Below are 19,548 nucleotides of genomic sequence, written 5' to 3' on the forward strand. Positions count from 1 at the left end.
CTTCATCAATATTAAGGGAAGAAAAACATCTATGCTGTGAATTGTTAAACATATGAAGGTTATTCAACTCTTGATTCTCCTTCTCTTTTTCCAGGACAAGCACTTCATAATATTTTTAGTAACAGTTGAGACTTATTTTCTGATCTCATAAACTACCATTTTAGTATTTGCCTAGTAGTACTCACACTGGAAAAAACTAAATTTGCTTTATTTTACTCTGGAGAAGTTAAATTATACATTTTTAAATCTTAGTCATTTATTTAAACCACAAAGAGTCAAAATAGATATTACATTCACTTAAGTTTCAAGAGAATAATAAGAGTACCTTCAAATTCTCCAGGAAAAAATGAACCAAATTCTGAATAATAATAAATAATACCAAGTTCAAATATGAGTCCCAATAAGTACCCTATTTTTAATTTGTTCAATTAATGATCATATATTCTTTGACATTACTACCTTAAAGTCCCTTAGAGTGTCATAATAAAGTCTCACAAAGCAAGTCATTTACACCAAATGCTATTCTTTCAAAAATGTCTAAAACACAAGACAGTATTTTAGTTGTACCAGGTTGAAAACACCTCTAATGTGTTCACAGAGAACAGAAGGGATTCTGGAGTACATAATTCATAGTTAATCATACTGTCATATGTTGTAATTAATTTTGGACAGCTACATTTTCTGATGTAATGCAGAAAGTAATGTTTATATATTTCCTTTTCTTTAGAATTTGGAGAGTTTGTGTTGTGTAATTGTCTGCATAGATTTATTTTGGTTTCATAGCAGTATAGGTGACACATCTGGAGGAATCTACCCAATTTTGCAGCAGTACACAAGCAAGCTACATGCTTGTTCACGTACACACTGGGCAAGAGGAGAATGTGTCAATGTGACCTGGAAGACACTGAGCTACATACACACATCCTTTTAAAATAGATTTGCTGCCTTTATATCTTATCACTGACTTAAAAACAACATTAATGATTCCATTCTGAATATACTGAGGTAAATATATATATACAAACATGCATATATGTGCATATATATAATATGAATATGTAGCAAGTATTTTTAAGAAAACAAAATAAAAATGGTGATTGTATTATATACTGTATTTTATGGTGATGAGATTATGTTACAGGCTATATTGCATGTGATTTTATCATCAACCTCTTTTTCACTAAAAAAATGTGTGCTTGTGTTTATGTATGTGCATTTGTATACTTAACTAAGCTGAAAAGGAAAAAGTTTTAAACCAAGCATAAAAATCCAAGCTGTATTCAGATGCCAAATTACATCAAACTATTATAAATTCTGAAAAGTATTTGAAAACATAATAAAACTTACTGAACTATCAAAGGTTTATCAGCAAAAATAAAGGGTTTTGCTAACACAGCAGATATGGCATGATGCTTTGCTCTAGATTTCAATACCAATCCTCGGTCACCAGGTACCCGGTTTTCCTTCAACTCTTCTATTTCCCATCTTCCTAAAAAATAAAGCAAAGCAAATTAAAACAGACAATTCTGACTTTAGAATTACTTTGTAGCAGTTGTAAACAAATTTTTCTAAATTATAGGTCAGGAAATAATATCTGTAGCTACATATATATCTGCCTTTCCCTCTTTCCTTTCCTTTCCGTTTTTTGTATCAGAGAATGGTTTCATTTTTCTTTGATAGAACTGTGAAATTTAATAAGTAACAAACTAAGGCACTAAACTATCTGACTAAGGCACTTCTAAAACTAGATAAGCTTGATTTTCTGTAACAGATTTTTTTTTTTTTGAGAATTACACAATGAGGATTGTCTCATAGGGTCTATCAACATTGAATTTTTGAATTGAGATATTGAAAACTGCATGAGATAAAGAGCATCCTTAACACAGTACCAGCCATGGACTCAGTCTATTAGCATATTTTGAAACGCTCAGTACTTGACAAGGTACTTTGCTTGCTCACAGTAATAATTGGAGGGATTTAAATTTTACTTTGAAATCAGCATGCTTAACTCACATACACCCTTCCCAGGCCCTGCCAAACAGCTCAGGAAAGCAGAAAGCCCTAGATCAGCATTGAGTCAGTGAGCAAAGCTGAGTCAGGCCTCTCTGGGCTGGGATTTCCTAGTCCAGAATCACTCCTGCCATCAGATCAAGGGACTGCACTGGACAAAAAGACAAGTAGGCCACCTGCAGCCCAAAAAGTGGTATGCTGGACTTTACTCCTAACTACTTTAGAAACTCAACTTATATTAATGTGCACAAATTTATTTGGTTTTCAATATAAGAGATATTGTCAAATCAAGTAAACACAATTCAGCAAAAACTGATTGTTTTCCAGTATTTTGTCAACTCAAAATGTTTATTAGTGGGTTCTTTTGAAATCACTAATGCTCACATGTTACTTTTTTTTCTTAAAAAGTAACGCAAGAATGAAAAGGTTTATGAATCAAAAACAGTGATTTTTGGTCTATCACTGTGTAAACTTATTTTAGTACTTTTTAAAATACTTTTTTTCAAAAAAAGTTTTCGGGTTTTTCCTCATTCCCAATTTGGTGATACTGTACCTTTTTTTTTTTTTTTTTTTTTTTTTTTTTTTTTTTTTTTTTTTTTACTTATAGAAGGACACAATACCCTTATTTAGTTATTTTTTTAATGCAGTACTACGGATCAAACTCAGTGCCTCACACATGCCAGGCAAGTGCTCTACCACTGAGCCACGACCCCAGCCCAACATTGTACTTTTAAAAGATAAATTTGTTTTTATTCTCCACATTGACAATGAATTATATTATTACTAACTCCCTTCCCCTCAGTCCACAAAAAAAGGACTTATTTTAAGAAGTAACAACTTTGGGATTTTTAAGATGGTGATAGTAAAACATTTTTAAAACTATGTTGCTTTTCTTGCAATTATGTATGTATATTTACCAACTATGAAAAAGGCATTAGCACTTTTAAAAACAAGGTAATTTCGACAAAAGACAAGAGGTTTCTCCCAACTTAAATAATGACTTTCTATTAACCAGATTACTTACCTAAATTCTGGAAAATATTAGGTAATATAAATTCCCTTGTAGGTAAAATTTCACAAAGACTATACATACTTTTTATGACACATCATGAAATTTGGTTAATTAAAGAATTAGAATTTTAACATCTTTTTTTTAATAATCTGAAAATTTTAGATAATCCTCCCCTTAACCTGAAACTTTAAGACTCCATATTTTTCAAAGTTGCTTTTAAGACATTTAAAAAGAGTCTGACTAGCTAATCTAATTTTTTTTTGCAGTAACCATTAATTTTTTAATGGTAAAGTAATATACATAGAAAACAACTTCACCCACTGCTCTAGCAGTCCCTTTACATATTTCAGTATGGTCACTTCTAGGTGATTGTGAGGTATTTATAAGCACTCTGCATTTTCACACCCAGGAGAATCTATATATTTGTTAAAATTTGTTACTTACCTGAATATTTAATGTTTAATAAGACAGCAGATCGAACTTGGCTACTAAGAAAATGTTATGTTTTACTTGTTTGTTTTTAGTTTTAATCTTGGGGGGAAAACTCTACACACTAATAGTTGTTTTTTTTTTTTTTTTTTTTTTTTGCTAAGTAATAGACAGTTAAAACTCACCCTTATCTAAGTTTTAAGGATGCTCCATCAAGGATTCTTACAAAATTCACATGTAAAGCAAATATACACCCAATGTTCTAGGAAAAAACTATAAAGCATGAAAACATGGGCGTATGAGCCCAAGAACTCTGATATTGTACCTAATGTTTATGTGGATTTATTTTAGAAGCATTATATGTCTCTGCAGATTCAATGCTTCTCTAGAGGAAACAATTCTTTTCTGTGAATGGACTTAGACCAAAAGCAGTATTGTTTGTTCTGTGCGTATGGAATTTATACTCCCTTTTGGAGTATATAAACACACGAAAGCAGGAAGGATTTACTGGGATGAAGAATGCTTTGAGCAAAGGAAGACAACAGACACAATCTTTATCTTCTACTAAAAGAAAATAAAACTAAAAAGGAAATAGACAGCTGACATCCAACATATGCCCTCACTGGTTTTGTTCTAATGTACCTGACTTCTAGGGTGGGAGTGTGAGACCCTCTGAGAGGGGAATTTCCACTCTCAGTCATGTCACCTTGAAAAGAGGCTGATCTTCCCTGAGGATATCACAATTGAGGAGGCTGGTTGCAGACTAGACATAATTCTTTGGAATTCTCTGGGATAGTCTTGATAGTGGGAAAGGATGACCCTTGCCTAAGGGTCAGTTCTTTCTACAGCCAAGACTGATGTAACGCTATCAGAGATCCTGTGATGGTGGATGTAGGCTGGAGACATGGAGCAGCCATGTATCTTGTAGCTTGCATATTAGCCTCTGACTGCCACTTGCTAGGAGAACCTTGTCATAAATTAGAACATGATCCAGGTGTGCCCAAGCTTGAGGTAACATTACAGGGAACAGTTGTGGTCTGAGAAATAACTGATTAAAGACTAATTGGTGAATGGATAAAGAAACTGTGGTATATATACACAACGGAATATTCTCAGCCATAAAAAGAATAAAACTATGGTATTTTCTGGTAAATGGATGGAGTTGGAGAATATCATGCTAAGTGAAATAAGTCAATCCCAAAAAACCAAAGGCCAAATGTTTTCTCTGGTAAGTGGATGATACATAATGGGGCGGGGGGCAAGAGAAGAATGGAGGAATTTCGTATGGTGTAGAGGAAAATGGGGCAGGAGGGGGTGGGAGAAGGAAAGATAGTGAACTGGGACAGATATCATTACCCTATGTACATGTATGATCACACAAATAGTGTGAATTTACATTGTGTGCAACCGTAGAAATGAAAAGTCGTACCCCATTTATGTACAATGAATCAAAATGCAGTGTGTAAAAATAAAAATAAAAAAAGACTAATTGCAACATAGTGAAAATTCAACCATTAAGGGAGAGAAAACTGGATGGTGGCTTAAAAGAGATTTCCAGAAGTACTAAAAAGGTATGAGTTAAAAATAAACTGGACATTTTATGGTGAAGTAGGATGGACCCTCTAGCCACATAATTTAATAAAATACAATCTTGACAACTAGTGAACTCTGGATCATAGTGGTTATATCAAATATTTAAATAAATATTTTACCATCATATATAGAAATCTCTGCATCCACATCATCTTTTTTTGCTTTTGATAAGACCCACCTGTAAATAAAGTTGAAAACACGTTTATCATTAAAAAATAAAACTAGTATTTTATAGACAAAATGCATATTAGAAACAAGATTATCCAACACTGTCACTTTTCATTCAAAAATAATGAATACTTAGACTGACTTTGCAAGTCTAGAGTCAGGCCAAAGTTGGAATCTGCAATTAGCTATTTGTGTGATCACAAAGCCTCAGTTTCCTTACCTGTAAAATGAGGCTAAATATAATAATTACCTATCTACTTCGGACAGTGTCTGGTACAAAATAATCAATAACTATTAACCTTCATTGATTTACCATTGTGAAGCTCAGAATAGCAACTCAAAATTTGTAATCTGAACTTAGACTGTTAATATATGCTTCTAGAAAATGAAAAGATGTTTTGTTTCTTCTTTACATTCAAAATGTATTTGTATCTTTCTTTGCATAACTAAAGAACTATCCAAATTAAACATTTTCATCAATAATAAGATGCTTGAAGTATTACTTTATACTGTCAAATTAAAGTCCTTTAAATTTTCTTATAGATGTATAGAAGTAATTCTCATAGGCCAATAACCAATAACTTCAAAAAAGCGAATCCCCAAGAAAAACATTCTCTTGAGTGAATACTCACCCAGCTAACTTTCCACTATCAAAGGTTTCTGTAAAATACACTTCTCCTTTAGGCTGAGGTGTCTTATATTTAATCTAAAAACAGAATTTTAAAAACCTAAAGTTACTCATCTTTGCAAATATTTTAAATAAATAATCTATCCAGTAAGGAACTTAGCAGACACGCACACGACGGTAACAGATAAGAGGTGGCCCCAGCTCTGATCTCAAGGCTGTATCCTAGCAATGGCAAACACAAGCGAATAGAATACCGTCATGGTGAGAATGCTCCACATCCAAACAGACCCACTGACCTCTGCCTCCACTGGAAAAAGGGGGGGGGGGTGGCTAAAAAGGCCTCATGACACATTTGAAAGGTTTCATGATTCTGATAACTGACAATATTTTTGGAAGAAAGTCATGAGAAGCAAAGCAAATAGCAAAACAAAAGCACATCAGTGGACAAACTTAGTAAACATCTAGACTAGCTTAAAATCAAGTCTGCCATCTCACTGGTGGGTGCCTAAGTGCTAATGGTGCCATCGCCAGAGACTGTGAACCTGAGAAGAGACAGATCTGAAGGTGGCAGCACTGCAAAGGGGCGTCAGCGAAGCACTGGCTCAAGTGCCAGTAAGTGCAGACTACTCTGAGCGGGTGGGGACGGGGCCTGTGGTGGCCCGAGATGGCTAATCGGAGGGAAGTGCTGCGGAGGTGCCTGCTTTGCAGAAGATGAAGCTGCAGGACAGAGCCTAGCCGGGGGAGCTGGAGGCCAACGCGGGAGCCCAGACTGGCCCCAAGCTTGTACCCCCTTACTCCACGACATGGACTGTGCCCACCAAGTAACGTACAAGATTGAGTTATCCACCAGTTACCAAAACACAGCTTGATGATGAATGAATAAAACGTCGCCCAAAGTGAAGGATAATCTAGCACTTTATGAATCAGACTTTGGTGACTGCATGATTAGTTGTAAAATTTCCTCTCAGCCATTAGGGAAAAGGGTACAGAGGGGCTTTTCTATCTTCACTGTCCCTACCCTGTACTGATAGTACAATGTTTTTTTACCCACTTAAGGGAAGGTTATCATTCATTAAACTCATGATTTCTGAAAGGGTCAAGATTCAGTTACCAAAATTGCCAACTTTCTATGAAGTTTACCCACGTATGACTTCATTTTTCTCTATATTTTTGTAGACTGCCTAAATGGACAATGGGGTCACACGAGGCTTCTTCTGTCAGACTAACCCTAAAACACCAGCAGTCTGTTTTGCCCTTATACTGCAAGTATCTTGATTACTCATGCTACAAATTTAAAAGCATTAAAAAGTGTTCTTTCCTCCACTGATCAGTGTAGTAGAAGGGGATGGGCAGGATGGGAAAAGGGAGGAGCTTTGGGATGAAATTGTTCAAATTATGGTATTTACATACAGGAATATATACCACAGTGAATTCCACCTTTATGTATAGAGCACCAATTGAAAATAATAAATACATTGAAGGAGACTGAGAACAGTAGAGGGAGGGGAAGGTGAGGGAGGGAGCAACTTGTATTCCACGCATGTGTGATGATGTCACAATGAACCCCACCACTACTATAGCACACTAACAAAAAACATTTAATGATTTTTCTTTCCAACTTCTCAAATTATCACCAAATATAGTCAGGAGTGGTGAGTTATCTGTCCATTTCTTTAAAGACCAAACTCCAAAATGCGTAAGGTGGCGGTATTAAGTCAGCTGGAAACGCTTCAAGTCCTTACTTTGCTGGTCATAGAACTAGGTTTTCAAAGAAATGATCTTATAGAGCTTAAAATGTAAGACGGGAAGCAGAACATCCAGTTTAAACAACTAAACACTTGCATTTACAAACACAGAACTCCCAATAAAAGGAAATGAAGCAAAGACGTCTACAAACCATTAATCCCCTCAGCCTTGAATCAGTGGCTGGCACAATATGATGAACACTTCCTCTCACTGAAAATAGGTCTGCTTGTCACATGAACAGTCCCCAATGGGACTGCTCCTCTTCTTCTTCTTTTTTTCTTTGTTTGTTTTTTGGTACCTGGGATTGAACCCAGGGGCACTTAACCACCGAGCCACATCCCCAGGCCTTTTATTTTCTATTTTGAGACAGGATCTCGCTAAGCTGCTTAGGGCCTCACGAAATTGCAGAGGCTGGCCTTGAACTTTCTATCCTCCTCAGTCTCCTGAGTCACTGGGATTACAGGTGTGCTCCACCTTGTCTGGCGGGAACACTCTTCTGGAGGGTCTTATGTGCAGTGCCCAGACTCCTGTTAACCAAACCCTCAAAGCATGCATCTCAGTGACACTGAGGCAGAAGTGCGAGTCAGCCGTCCTGAATGCCCGGTTCATCTTCACTTGCCTTTCTACTTCATCCTCCTTGTGAACATTTTCTTCCTCCCAGAAATGAACAAAAGCCGCGTGCTTCCTTTACTTTTCAAAGACCACATATTACACTACCCTTTATTTACTGAAAAGACTGACAGTGTCATAAATAAAACTAAACCCTTACTCTTAGCTGAAGTACTTAGTCCTCTTCAACCAGTGATGGACCCCTATTTTGACAGTAAAAACCTTCTGCATATTTATTTAACAAAACTGTACTAGATACCACATAAATTTCGGTTATATGTAGGCACTCTAAAAAACACAGCAACAAGATAGTCAGGAAGAAGCAACGTCTTTCTATTTACTTGGAAAATGAAGACTCTTAGAACTGAGATGACTCTAAGAGACCAGTCACTTCTATGCATCTTGTAATGGAATAATTTATAACTTATTTCTCAATAACTTACCTCTGAGGATTGTTCTCCTTCATTAACATCAATCTCTTCTGAATGCTCATTGAAGTCTTCCACCTCAACACCATCATCCATAAATTCTGCATTGATTGAGATGAACAGAAGACTCAAACATAGTCCAAGGCCTTGGAAATGCATATTGACTACCTGTGAAATTAAAAAAATTAGTGAAAATAAGACAAAGTTATAAAAGATACATGTTAAGTACTGAAGAAATGACTTCTCCTTAATACCACCTTTATTCTAAGATAGCTTTTTAAACCAATCATTAACAAAACTTATTTAAATTTTGCTTTAAAAAGTAAAACCCAAACTTCAAATTATCTAGCAAACAGATTCTACTGCCGCAGATCCAGAAACAAAGAGCCAATAGCACAAAATCTAAAGAAACAGGTAACAGTGATTATCAAACTCAAATAATAGGTAGATCACCTTAAAAGAATGAAAAACTATGATTCCTAAATGTTTGCTGAAATTACTTTATTACAATGCTGCTTAAATGTATATGTACAATTAGAAATTTTATAATGATAAATCCAATATACATTTACATTTAAGCACCAAAGAAGCTAAAGGAAAAAAATTTTATCACAAATCTAATGTTGTAGTATTTGCCAGATTCAAATAATACCTGAAAGATCAGACAAATCTGGGACTTATTGCTGGGACTTCTCAAACTGTCCACTATGGAAAACATTCTTTTGCATTCATCATTTCCTATAGTTTTTTGACTGCATAATTATCCAACCATTCCTCTATTCCAATATTGCAAAACTTCTGTTCCTCATGGCTTTGAGAAGAGAAAGAGCCAAACACAATTTGGCTGCCTTTTGGCAAAAGTACATGAGTTACATAATTACATCCTTTTACATATCCATTAGCATAAAAAAAACCAAGTTTTATTTCTTGGTGCCAATAGACTTTCGAACAACTAAATGTGGACATTGAAGCAGCGTGGCAGGCTTTTTTATTACATATAGGTATCAATCATCCAGATAATCCACAGTTCAGTTACATTACTCTTTTTCCAAAGCTAACACCAATATGAAAAAAAAAAAACTTTGTAAAAAGTAATTGCTAGCACTCTCAGATTCGTTAGAAAATAGCTATAGGCATATATGAGTCTGCTTATGAAACAAAGGATTAAGAAAACACTACACCCACCAGAAAGGCTATGATAGAAAAGAGACAATAACAACTATTGGGAACATGGAGAAATTGGAACCCTCATACACTGCCAGGAGTGTGGGACTTTAAAATATTACCAATAGTTTTTTCAAAATACTAAAGACTTAATTACCATATGACCCAGCAATTCCACTCCTACTCATCCAAGAGAAATTACATGTCCAAATAAAAACTTGTGTACAAATGTTAAAAGAAACATTTTTCACGTTAGCTAAACAATGGAGACTGTCCACCCAACAAATAGTCCAGCAACTTATGAACTGACAAAATTGGAATACCATACTATGAAATAGCAGTCTACAATAAAAATGGAGTACTGATATTACCACAAAATATGAACGTCAAATGCTAAGTGTGAGAAGTCACCCCACGTTGTGTGAGCCCTCTTGGAAGAAACCGGCAAATCCATAGGGTTTGTAAATAGATGGAAGACTGCCTAGAGAAGGGCTGAGGGTGGACTAACAGCACAAGGTTCCTTTGTGGGATGATGAACAGTTCTAATAGTGGAACAGGTAATGGTAATATACCAAAACCCACTGAATCACACACATGAAATAGGTGAATTTGATAGTATGCAAATTGAGTATTAACATAAAGCTGTTTTTAAAACTGGATCATAAATTTTTTCTTAATTAGCTCAACTGATAAAAACCCTTTTCAATGAGATCAAAACTTTACACTAGTGGGCCAGTTAACCTTGCTTCCCTCTACACACTGACTACAGCATTAAAATTTACTTTGAAAATGTACCTTCTCAAAAACACAGGAGCTTCCTATACTCGAGTGTGTTAATGCTGCCATCTTTATAAACAAAGTCAAGACACACACACAAAAAGGATTCATTTGTAAGAGGTATTTGGTCTCTCTCAATCATAGAAGAGGTGCAACTGGGATAGAATTAGATATAAAGAGATCAATCTGAGTAACATCAGAGTAAATTTCTTTAACTTTCAGTTTACGGGCACAGAAAATAGGATATTTGCAAATGGCTTCGTTGTTCTAAAAGTCTAAATCTTCTGTGATTTAACATAATGCAGTAAAAGATGTTTTGCTTGATTTGCTAGCAATAGTCCTTGAGTAAAACAGAAATGCAAAATCTAATAGCAGTAATAAGGAAAATAGTGAATATCGACATTACTGTAGATCCATATTTTGTTTTTCAAAATGAACAATGCTCAGGTCCCCAACAGTTAATTGGTTGAAAAACTACATTCTAAGTGATAGGGCTCTGGTGCACAGCCTACCAGGGCAGAGGGATGGGGAGGTAAGTGGGATGAGCCCCCTAGGGCACTCTAGACCTAACTCATCCAGAGCAACCCACTGTACTTATGTTCTATAGGCTGCTCTTCCTAACTCTCCCTTAGAAATAGTCACCAGTGTTTCAGAAAAGGCTCAGGAAACACTTGACCTTCAAAGTTTGTTTCTTCTCTAAAGTTCTAAGACTATGATATTACATTTACATAAAAGGACTAGTTAATTTAATTTTTATAAACAGGATATGTTAAGTAGCACAGATATTACATTCCTAATCTTCAAAAGGAAAACAGATCAAAGTCACATGTTAAAAATGTGGAAAACATGATTAGAATGCAGAAATTTTCTCTGGGATACTGTGTTTCCTTTTGTTTCCATCATACCCCATTGCATTATTATATGCATACTAAAGAAACCACACAGAAGCAAAAAAATATATTTTAAAACGTCTTGAGAATTTAAAAAAACTCGGATTAGCATTAGGTTATGGAGTTATTTACACAGAAAAGGTTATATCTACTTTACTATGGACATGAAATATGTTTAGAATGTACTGTACTCATTCACAAACCATTCTGTAGACAATGCAGTTCTACAGGATAATAGTCTCCTTTAAGAAAATGATACAAGTCCAAGGTTGTTGTTCAGACCTGATAGTTTCTAATAACTCAATTCTGCAATATCCTGTCTATTCAATGATGCTCTGGCTGACATGAATCAGATCACAAAGCTCATGTCTATCACAAAATAGTGCCAATGTGTCATTCTGTTCCAAACACAATGGAGCTTTGTCACCTTCCATCTCTTAAAGATACTGTCAGATCTTTACTGAAATCTTGAGAGGACAGACGATGGGGAATACTACAAAAACCTGAAATATTTCACTGGAATGTTTTTAAATCTGTGATAGAACAGACACAAGTTTTACCATTTTAACTAATTTCCACTGTACAGTTCAATAGTGTTGAGTACATACATACCGTTGTGCAACAGATCTCCCAAACTTCTCACATTGCAAAACTGAAACTCTGCTCATTAAATGATAACTCCCCCTTCCTTCTTGTCTAGCCCCATGCTACTTTGTCTCTCTGAATCTGACCAAGGAGAAGCACACATATCCATCTTCCCCTGACTGGTTTATTTCACTGAGCTTAATGCCCTCAAGATTCAACCAACATTGTAGCATGTGTCAGAATTTCATGTTTTTAAAGCTGAATAATATTCTGTTTATACATTTTGTTTATACATTCATCTGTCAACAGACCCCTGGGTTACTTCTGTCTTTTGGCTGTTGTGAATATGCTACAATGAACATAGGTGTACACATTATTTTGAGACCCTGTGTTCAATTCTTCTGTGTACCAAATGCCCAAGTGCATGATAATTCTGTCTTTCAGCTTTTTGAAAACCTCCATGCTGTTCTCCATAGCACTGCACTGTTCTGTATTCTCACCAACAGTGCACGGGTTCCAGTGGCTGCAATCCTTGCTCACACTGTTCTATCCAACAGCCACCCTAACAGGGGCATCATGCTGTGATTCTGATCTGCACTCTCCCCCGATGACCAGTGATGCTGAGCATCTTTCCAAGGGCTTGTCAGTCATCTGTGTGTCTTCTATGGAGACATGACTATTCAAATCCTTTGCCCATTTTTAAAATTCAGGAGGCTGTTTTGGTTTTTATTATGGAACTTTAGGATTTCTTTACAGATTCTGAACACTGATCCCCTTATCAGACAAATGATTCATGAATATTTTCTCCCATTCCCATAGGTTTTTTTATTCTGTTGTGTTCTTCGATGCTCAGAAACTTTTAAATTTTGAAGTAGTCCGATTTATCTATTTTCTTAATTGCCTGTGCTTTTGAAGTCATATTAGAAAATAATCATTGCCAAATCCAACATCATGAAGTTTTTCCATGCTTTAAGGATTTTATAGTTTCAGTTCTTAAGTTTAGGTCTTCAATCCATTTTGAGAGCTAGTTTTCCCCAATACTACTTGATGAGAAGACTGTAATCTCCAAACTGAGTGGTCCTGCGACTTGCTGAAAACCTTTTGGACATTCATGCAAGAGTTTATTTCTGTTCTATTTATCAGTTGGTATATGTCTGTTTCTATGACAGTCCTATACTAATTTGATTGTTGTAGCTTTGTAAAAGGTTTCCAAATCAGACAATGTGAAACTTCCAACTTTATTCTTCTTTCTCAAGATTGCTTTGCCTATTCAGAATCCCTTGCAATTTCATATGAATTTTAGAATAGATTTTTCTATTGCTTCAAAAATGCTATCAGGATTATGATAGGGATTTCACTGACCTGTGTATCTTAACAATATTAAGTCTTTTACTCCATGAATATGAATGTGTTTCCATTTATTTGTATCTACTTTAATTTTTTCAGCAGCATTTCATAGTTTCCAAGTTTTATTTCCTTGGTTGATTTCTAAGTGTTTTTTTTTTTTTTTCTGTTTGATGCTATTGTAAATGGAATTGTTTTGTTAATTTCTTGTCAATTGTTAGTTGTTAGTGTGTAACTATGCAAGTAATTTTTATGTATTTTTTTTACCCTGCAACTTTAGTGAATTCATTTATTAGTGCTAACATTTTTTAGATTTCGTCTTTGCCTTGTGCGTGTGAAATCTTTAGGGCCTTCTACATATAAGATTCATGAGATCTGCAAAGAGAGACAATTTTACTTCTTTTCAATTTAGGGGCCTTTTTTCTTGCCTAATTTCTCTGTCTAGGACTTACACCACAGAAGTGCCCAAGTCTTTTGTCTTCTTTGAGGTTCAGAGGAAAAACGTTCAGGCTTTCAACACTGAGTCCAGTGTCAGCTGAGGAACTTCAGATGTGGACTTCCTCAGGTTGTGGTAATTTCCTTCTGTTCCTAGATTGATGCTTGTTCTTATTATGAAAGAGTACCGAATCCTATCAAATGCTTTTCATGCATCAATAGAAATGACTGTGTCTCCTACACTCTGTCAATGTGGTGTGGAGAGCCATTTTAAGAGTCAGGGTTCTCCAGAGAAACAAACCAACAGGACATAGATGTACTTATTAATCATATAGGATTACCTGACATGATTATGGAGGCTAAGAAGTCCCAAGATCTGAAGACAGTAAGCTAGAGACCCAGGAGAGCTAACAGCATAGTTGTGGTCTGTTTCTGAAGTCCCGAGACCCAGGAGAACTGATGGTTTAAGTTCCAGTCTGAGAGCCAGCAGGTCTGAGACCCAAGAAAAGTCGAAGTTTCAGTTTGAGTCCCAGTCAAATAGTCAGGTGGGAGGAATACCTCTTCCCGGGAGGAGGGTGACCTTTGTGCTCTATCCCTGCTTCCAACTGACTGAAAGGCAGCCACCCACATTAGGGAGGGCACTCTGCTTTATTTAGTCTACCATTTCAACCTCATCCAGAAACACCCTCAACAAGACACTCCCAGATAATGTCTGACCAAATATCTGGGTATGTCAAGGCCCATTCAGGCCAGCAGATGCCATTGACCATCACAGTCATTCACTCCTCAGGAACACCAGACTCCAGATATTGTGCCAAGTCCCTGAGATTTTTTAAACTTTTTCTATTTGATCTTTAGTCTTAACTAATACATGCTTTTAACTGACACTGGGCATTTTCTTCTAAGTTGGAAGGACCTAGAAACAAGTGAAATACCTCAAGAATTAGAGCAAGAAGTGAAAAAGAACCTTAACAGCAGAAATGGTGGTTGAAAACACAGCCTTCTGGAGGTTTAAGCAACAAAGTACTACAGAGCAACCAAAGGAGTCTGGACCTGAAGTACGTGACAAACCACAGAAGGTCAGTGTGACATAATCAGAGGTACAAGCTTGGATATAGGAATATTATTTCATGGTACTCTGCACTGGGGTTTAAAACCATAGCTAAGCACTAAAATGGAAATTAATACTAGGTAGCACCATGTGCAAAATATCCTGTTCATATAAACATTATAATGATATATTTACTTACTTATTTAGGATTTATACTACTTCTACAATAGTTCCTCAAAAGGAGCATGAGACAACTTACAAAACACAAAACAGATACAAATAAAAGGTCACCAGAAAACACTCTCATTTCTGCCTCCATGGTGCCCCAACGCACACGGGCCCACAACAAATGGAAAGAGATAAATGTTGATAGAAGGGATGATGAGGGGGTGGGGGAGAGGGGAGATAGATGGCATCAAGCAAGCAATTAGGATGATTTCTTTTGATGCAGTAGCACAGCAGCAGTAAAATTAGCAAAAGGTTTGTAGGCAATTAGAGGAAAACCAGAAATAAAAGTAACTGTAAAAATCTACAAGATCCTTGGGGAGAAAATTCTTTCCTACAGTTTAACTCCTAGAAAAATGTATGCAATTAATCCTTATATAGAGGTATCTTAACAGTTTATTAGAGAGAAATAAGTCAATGATTATAAGAGGGGGTCCTCTAACATTTGGGGGGATGTTCTTAAAATAGTGAAAGCATTTCTGTACTGAGAGAAAATGGTGGTCCAGAAAGCTTTTTTTTTTTTTTTTTTTTTTTTTTTTTTTTTTTTTTTACTTAGTACAGCAAGCTAATCATATTTTTAAACTGAAATCTATAGTTTTAAAGAAACAGCTCTGAATGTGATGTTTTTTAGTCTTGCTATAGACATGCCACATTTCCATGACTCTATCATAATTATTAAAAGACCTTAAACAAAAATTTAGGTGAAAATGTTTTGATACCACCTCAAATAAATACCATTAGACACTTTTTACCAAGATTAGAGGTTATTTCTGGAATTATCTGGCTATGGGGCACACAAAAAAATTACTTTGAAGGGTCACAAATGAGACTAAAAGGTAGGTAACAGTTGCATGTTAGTCTCTTCCAAAGACACTGCAGACTTGATACGAAATATAGCTACCTTCACAGTAGCAATGAGCACCATAGAAATAAATTGTATCAGGGACTTATTTATTTCTCAATGCCTAATGTTTCACTTGAAAAATTCAGAGGAGGTCAGTCAGTGTAGAACAAAACTCATTCAAAAATATTTACGACGGTCAGTTATGTGCCAGGCATTATGACGGACGCTGCAATGGCAGGCATTAGCAGAACATAGATGGATCCCAAGTTCAAAAGGTGCATAGTCCAGGACAGAAGGCAGATGATAAACAAATACCCTTGTTATGATTGTAGCAGAAAAGAACTTGTGATCGTTGGTTATTGGGGAATTGAACTTACGTGGTGGAAGCGGGGTAAGAACAGCCTCTTTGAGAACATGGAATAGAAAGAATAGAACAGATTTCCCTGGACCAAGGACAAAGGAAGCACTGTGTGATAAAAGGAGTGGAAAGGGGAAGAGAGAGTAAGAAGAACAAGAAGTGATGTTTTGGGTGCTTACTGTGTTTCAAGCACATTAATCTTTACAGCACCTTGTGATGAAAGTCAAATTAACATGCCATTTTATACATAAGAAAAGTGAGGCTCTTGGAGGTTAGCAGTTTGGCAAGGCCACACAAAGCTACCAGAGAGAAGAGGCAAGACTCAAACGTAAATTGTGTTTCACATTCTACATTCCCAAGATTAGAACATTGACTTTTAAGGTTGGACTCCAATATTTAATGCTCACTAAATGGCATTAAAATTCTTGGCCTACAAAATAAAGGACAAGGTTAAATGGTTTCTTATTGTGTTCCATCCTTTAGACATACATTTCAATAAGTGTGGGTTTTATTTTTTAAAAGCCATAATTTGATGTATATCCAAACTATGCTTTATACACATATCTTTAGTTAGTTGGTGATGTGGCCTTTTTCCATCCAAGATCTTAAAGTGTATAAAAACTAAAATTTTCATTGTATTACCTTATATTTTATAAGGCACTCTAAAATTTCATAAAGGACACTTACACAAATTTCAGGAACTTAAGCAGATACTTGTGTTTCTTGGTTCAAAAGTTCAGAGGTGAAGTACAGTTTACTATTAGAACTGCAGATCACATGATAGATGATATAAATGTGTCTGGGCCTCTCCTCTCCCTGACAACTAAGTTTCTAGGAAGACTGTCTCCATTAACTGCTAATAGTTCTAACTTTCTCTGACAGGCTAACTAATAGTCCCCCAAAGATGCGCACACTTGGACCCTGTGAATGTAACCTCATGTAGCATAAGGGGCTTTGAAGATGGAATTGAGGTTGCTAAATAGCCCTTCAAGGTGGAAAAGAAAGTCAAAGTCTAAGTCAAAGAGAGAGACACACACACAGAGACAGGGAGAAGAGATTTTAAGAGGGAGAGGCCAGGATGCTACCTACCACAGAGGCCTCAAGGATGGAGAAAATGGCTCATTGAGTCAAGGGCAAGGGTGATCTTGAGAAACTAGAAATAGACCTCTTCAAGGGAACAGGGCCCTTAGTCCTACAATCACAAGAGACTGAATTCTGTCACCAACTTGAAAAAGTGAGGAAACAGGTGTCCCCGGACTCTAGGCAAGGAGGCTGCCCTGCTGGAACCTTGTTTTCAACCTGGCGAAACTTGTGTCGGGGCTTCTGTCCTATAGAACTCTGAGAAAATAAAAGTGTGTTGCTTTAAAGCTGCAATAAATTAGTGGCAATGTTATGGCAGTAGGGTAAAACTAATATTCTTCCTGTACTCTATTTCTTACTTCTCTGAAATTTATCTTTGGAACCGTTGCTACAACTTGCCAAGGGTAGTAGCATTTTTTCAGATCACTATAGTCTCACCCCTCTGACCTCCTCCTTGGGCCCTCTCCACCCTCAGTTTCCACGGTACATCTTCCTGCTTCTTTCCCTCTTCTGTGCATCTTTCATGGACACTTCCTCTAGTCTTCTGAAATGTTGGTATTCTGTAGGGGTCTGTGTTCTCAAGCTTTCATATGTATTCTTGGCTTCTCCTATAAAAGCTAGCTAAAGATTCCCAAACCTTATCCACAGCTCAGAGGTTACTTTTAAAATTCCAATCTATCTTCAAAGATGTCCCAAAATCTCCATGAATTTGAACTTGTTCTTTCCTCCAAAACCTGCCTCTCAATTTTTTATTCCCTTCTCCTATTAACAACACCTCTAGTCAACCAAATCAGTCACTTTTGCCATTTTCCTAAGAGTCTTCCCTCGCTGATTTCCTACATTATTGGTAAATAAAACCATTTGAGTTCTTCTGGAATATCTTTATTTTTATGACACAGCCTTAATTTTGAAACATATCCCTTCTGAACAGTATTAGTAAACCACCACTTTATACCTTCATTTCCATTCTTGTGATTTTTTTTCTAAAACACAAGTCTTAATTTATAACTTGTTTATAAAAACATTCAATAGTCCTTGAGAGTTTTCAGCATAAACTCCACCTTTTCTAAGACTCATTTCTTTCACCCTCTCAGCACTCACCTATTTAATAGACACTCCCATCTATATGCATGCTTTCTTCATTTTCTTTCTTTCTTTCTTTTTTTTTTTTTTTTTTTTTTTTTTTTTTTTTTTTGGTGCTGGGAATTGAACCCAGGGGTACTTTACTACTGAGCTACATCCCCAGTCCCATTTTTTAAAAAATTCTTTGACACTGAGTCTAAGTTGCTCAGACTGACCTTGAACTTATGATCCTCCTGCCTCAGTCTTCCAAATCACTGGGATTCCAGGAAGGTACCACCATGCCTAGCACATACATATAAATATATACAATTTCTTGTAACTGAGAAGTCCTTCTGCTGTTATTCAGTCATATTGCTGACTGAGGTCTTGGCCATTGCTGGTATGCCCCAGGAGTAGTGTCTGAAAATTGCCTTTTAAAGTTTTCATAGTAGTGCCATTTCAAGAACTCAACTACAGAATGATATAAAGTATTTTTTGAGCTTGATACCATAGCACCAAGTTTCAAGTTCTATTATTAAAGGGGCAAATGATTCAACAGCCCTGGTCCTGTTTTCTCATTTGTGTAGCAAGAGGGTTGAGCTAGATGATCTAAAGTTCTATTCATGTTGAGAATACCAGTTTTCAAATTAAGAATATGAACGTTATTAGGCAGTGCATGAACACAATACTAAGTTCATTTACAGCACTGGTCAATATCTTCAGACCCATCAACACACCTACATCCTTTACACACAATAATTAACCTTATTGACAAGATAGGTAAGACAAAGAATATAGGGTGCATTGTTCTAAGAATCTGGGGACAAAGTCTAAACGTGATTGTAAGATCAAACCAACAAAATGCTAAGGCAAAACTGCAAGTGGAAAATAAGTCAAAATTACCAAAAGGAGGGCTACCTACAGTGATATGAAATGTTAAAACCTGGCAAAACCATAATACTACGTGCAGTTTTGAGACTTTTATGCATCAGAAACTTTCAGTAAAAATTCACTCTCTTATAATCTGCGACTTCTTCCCTGGGCGGCTTTATTTACCTTCTCTCTCCGCTCCTGAGCTTTGTTGCCATTTGCTTTTAAATTCCCAGCAAA

The 19,548-nt window shown here is 36.2% G+C and overlaps 1 protein-coding gene across 2 annotated transcripts in view; it reads right to left on the reverse strand.

Moving 5' to 3' along the window:
* Clgn (calmegin) overlaps window positions 1-19,548 on the reverse strand; it is a 44,935-nt gene that overhangs the window by 24,511 nt on the left and 876 nt on the right. For both annotated transcript variants that reach the window (XM_047566795.1, XM_047566794.1), the window contains exons 2-5: window positions 8,639-8,791; window positions 5,845-5,918; window positions 5,164-5,222; window positions 1,348-1,489 (exon numbers count right to left, since the gene is read on the reverse strand). In XM_047566795.1, the coding sequence (XP_047422751.1) occupies window positions 1,348-1,489; window positions 5,164-5,222; window positions 5,845-5,918; window positions 8,639-8,782 (419 nt within the window). In that variant the 5' untranslated portion in view covers window positions 8,783-8,791. The remainder of the gene's footprint in view (window positions 1-1,347; window positions 1,490-5,163; window positions 5,223-5,844; window positions 5,919-8,638; window positions 8,792-19,548) is intronic.

Source organism: Sciurus carolinensis, chromosome 10, assembly GCF_902686445.1.
Source record: "Sciurus carolinensis chromosome 10, mSciCar1.2, whole genome shotgun sequence".
Lineage (NCBI taxonomy): Eukaryota > Metazoa > Chordata > Mammalia > Rodentia > Sciuridae > Sciurus > Sciurus carolinensis.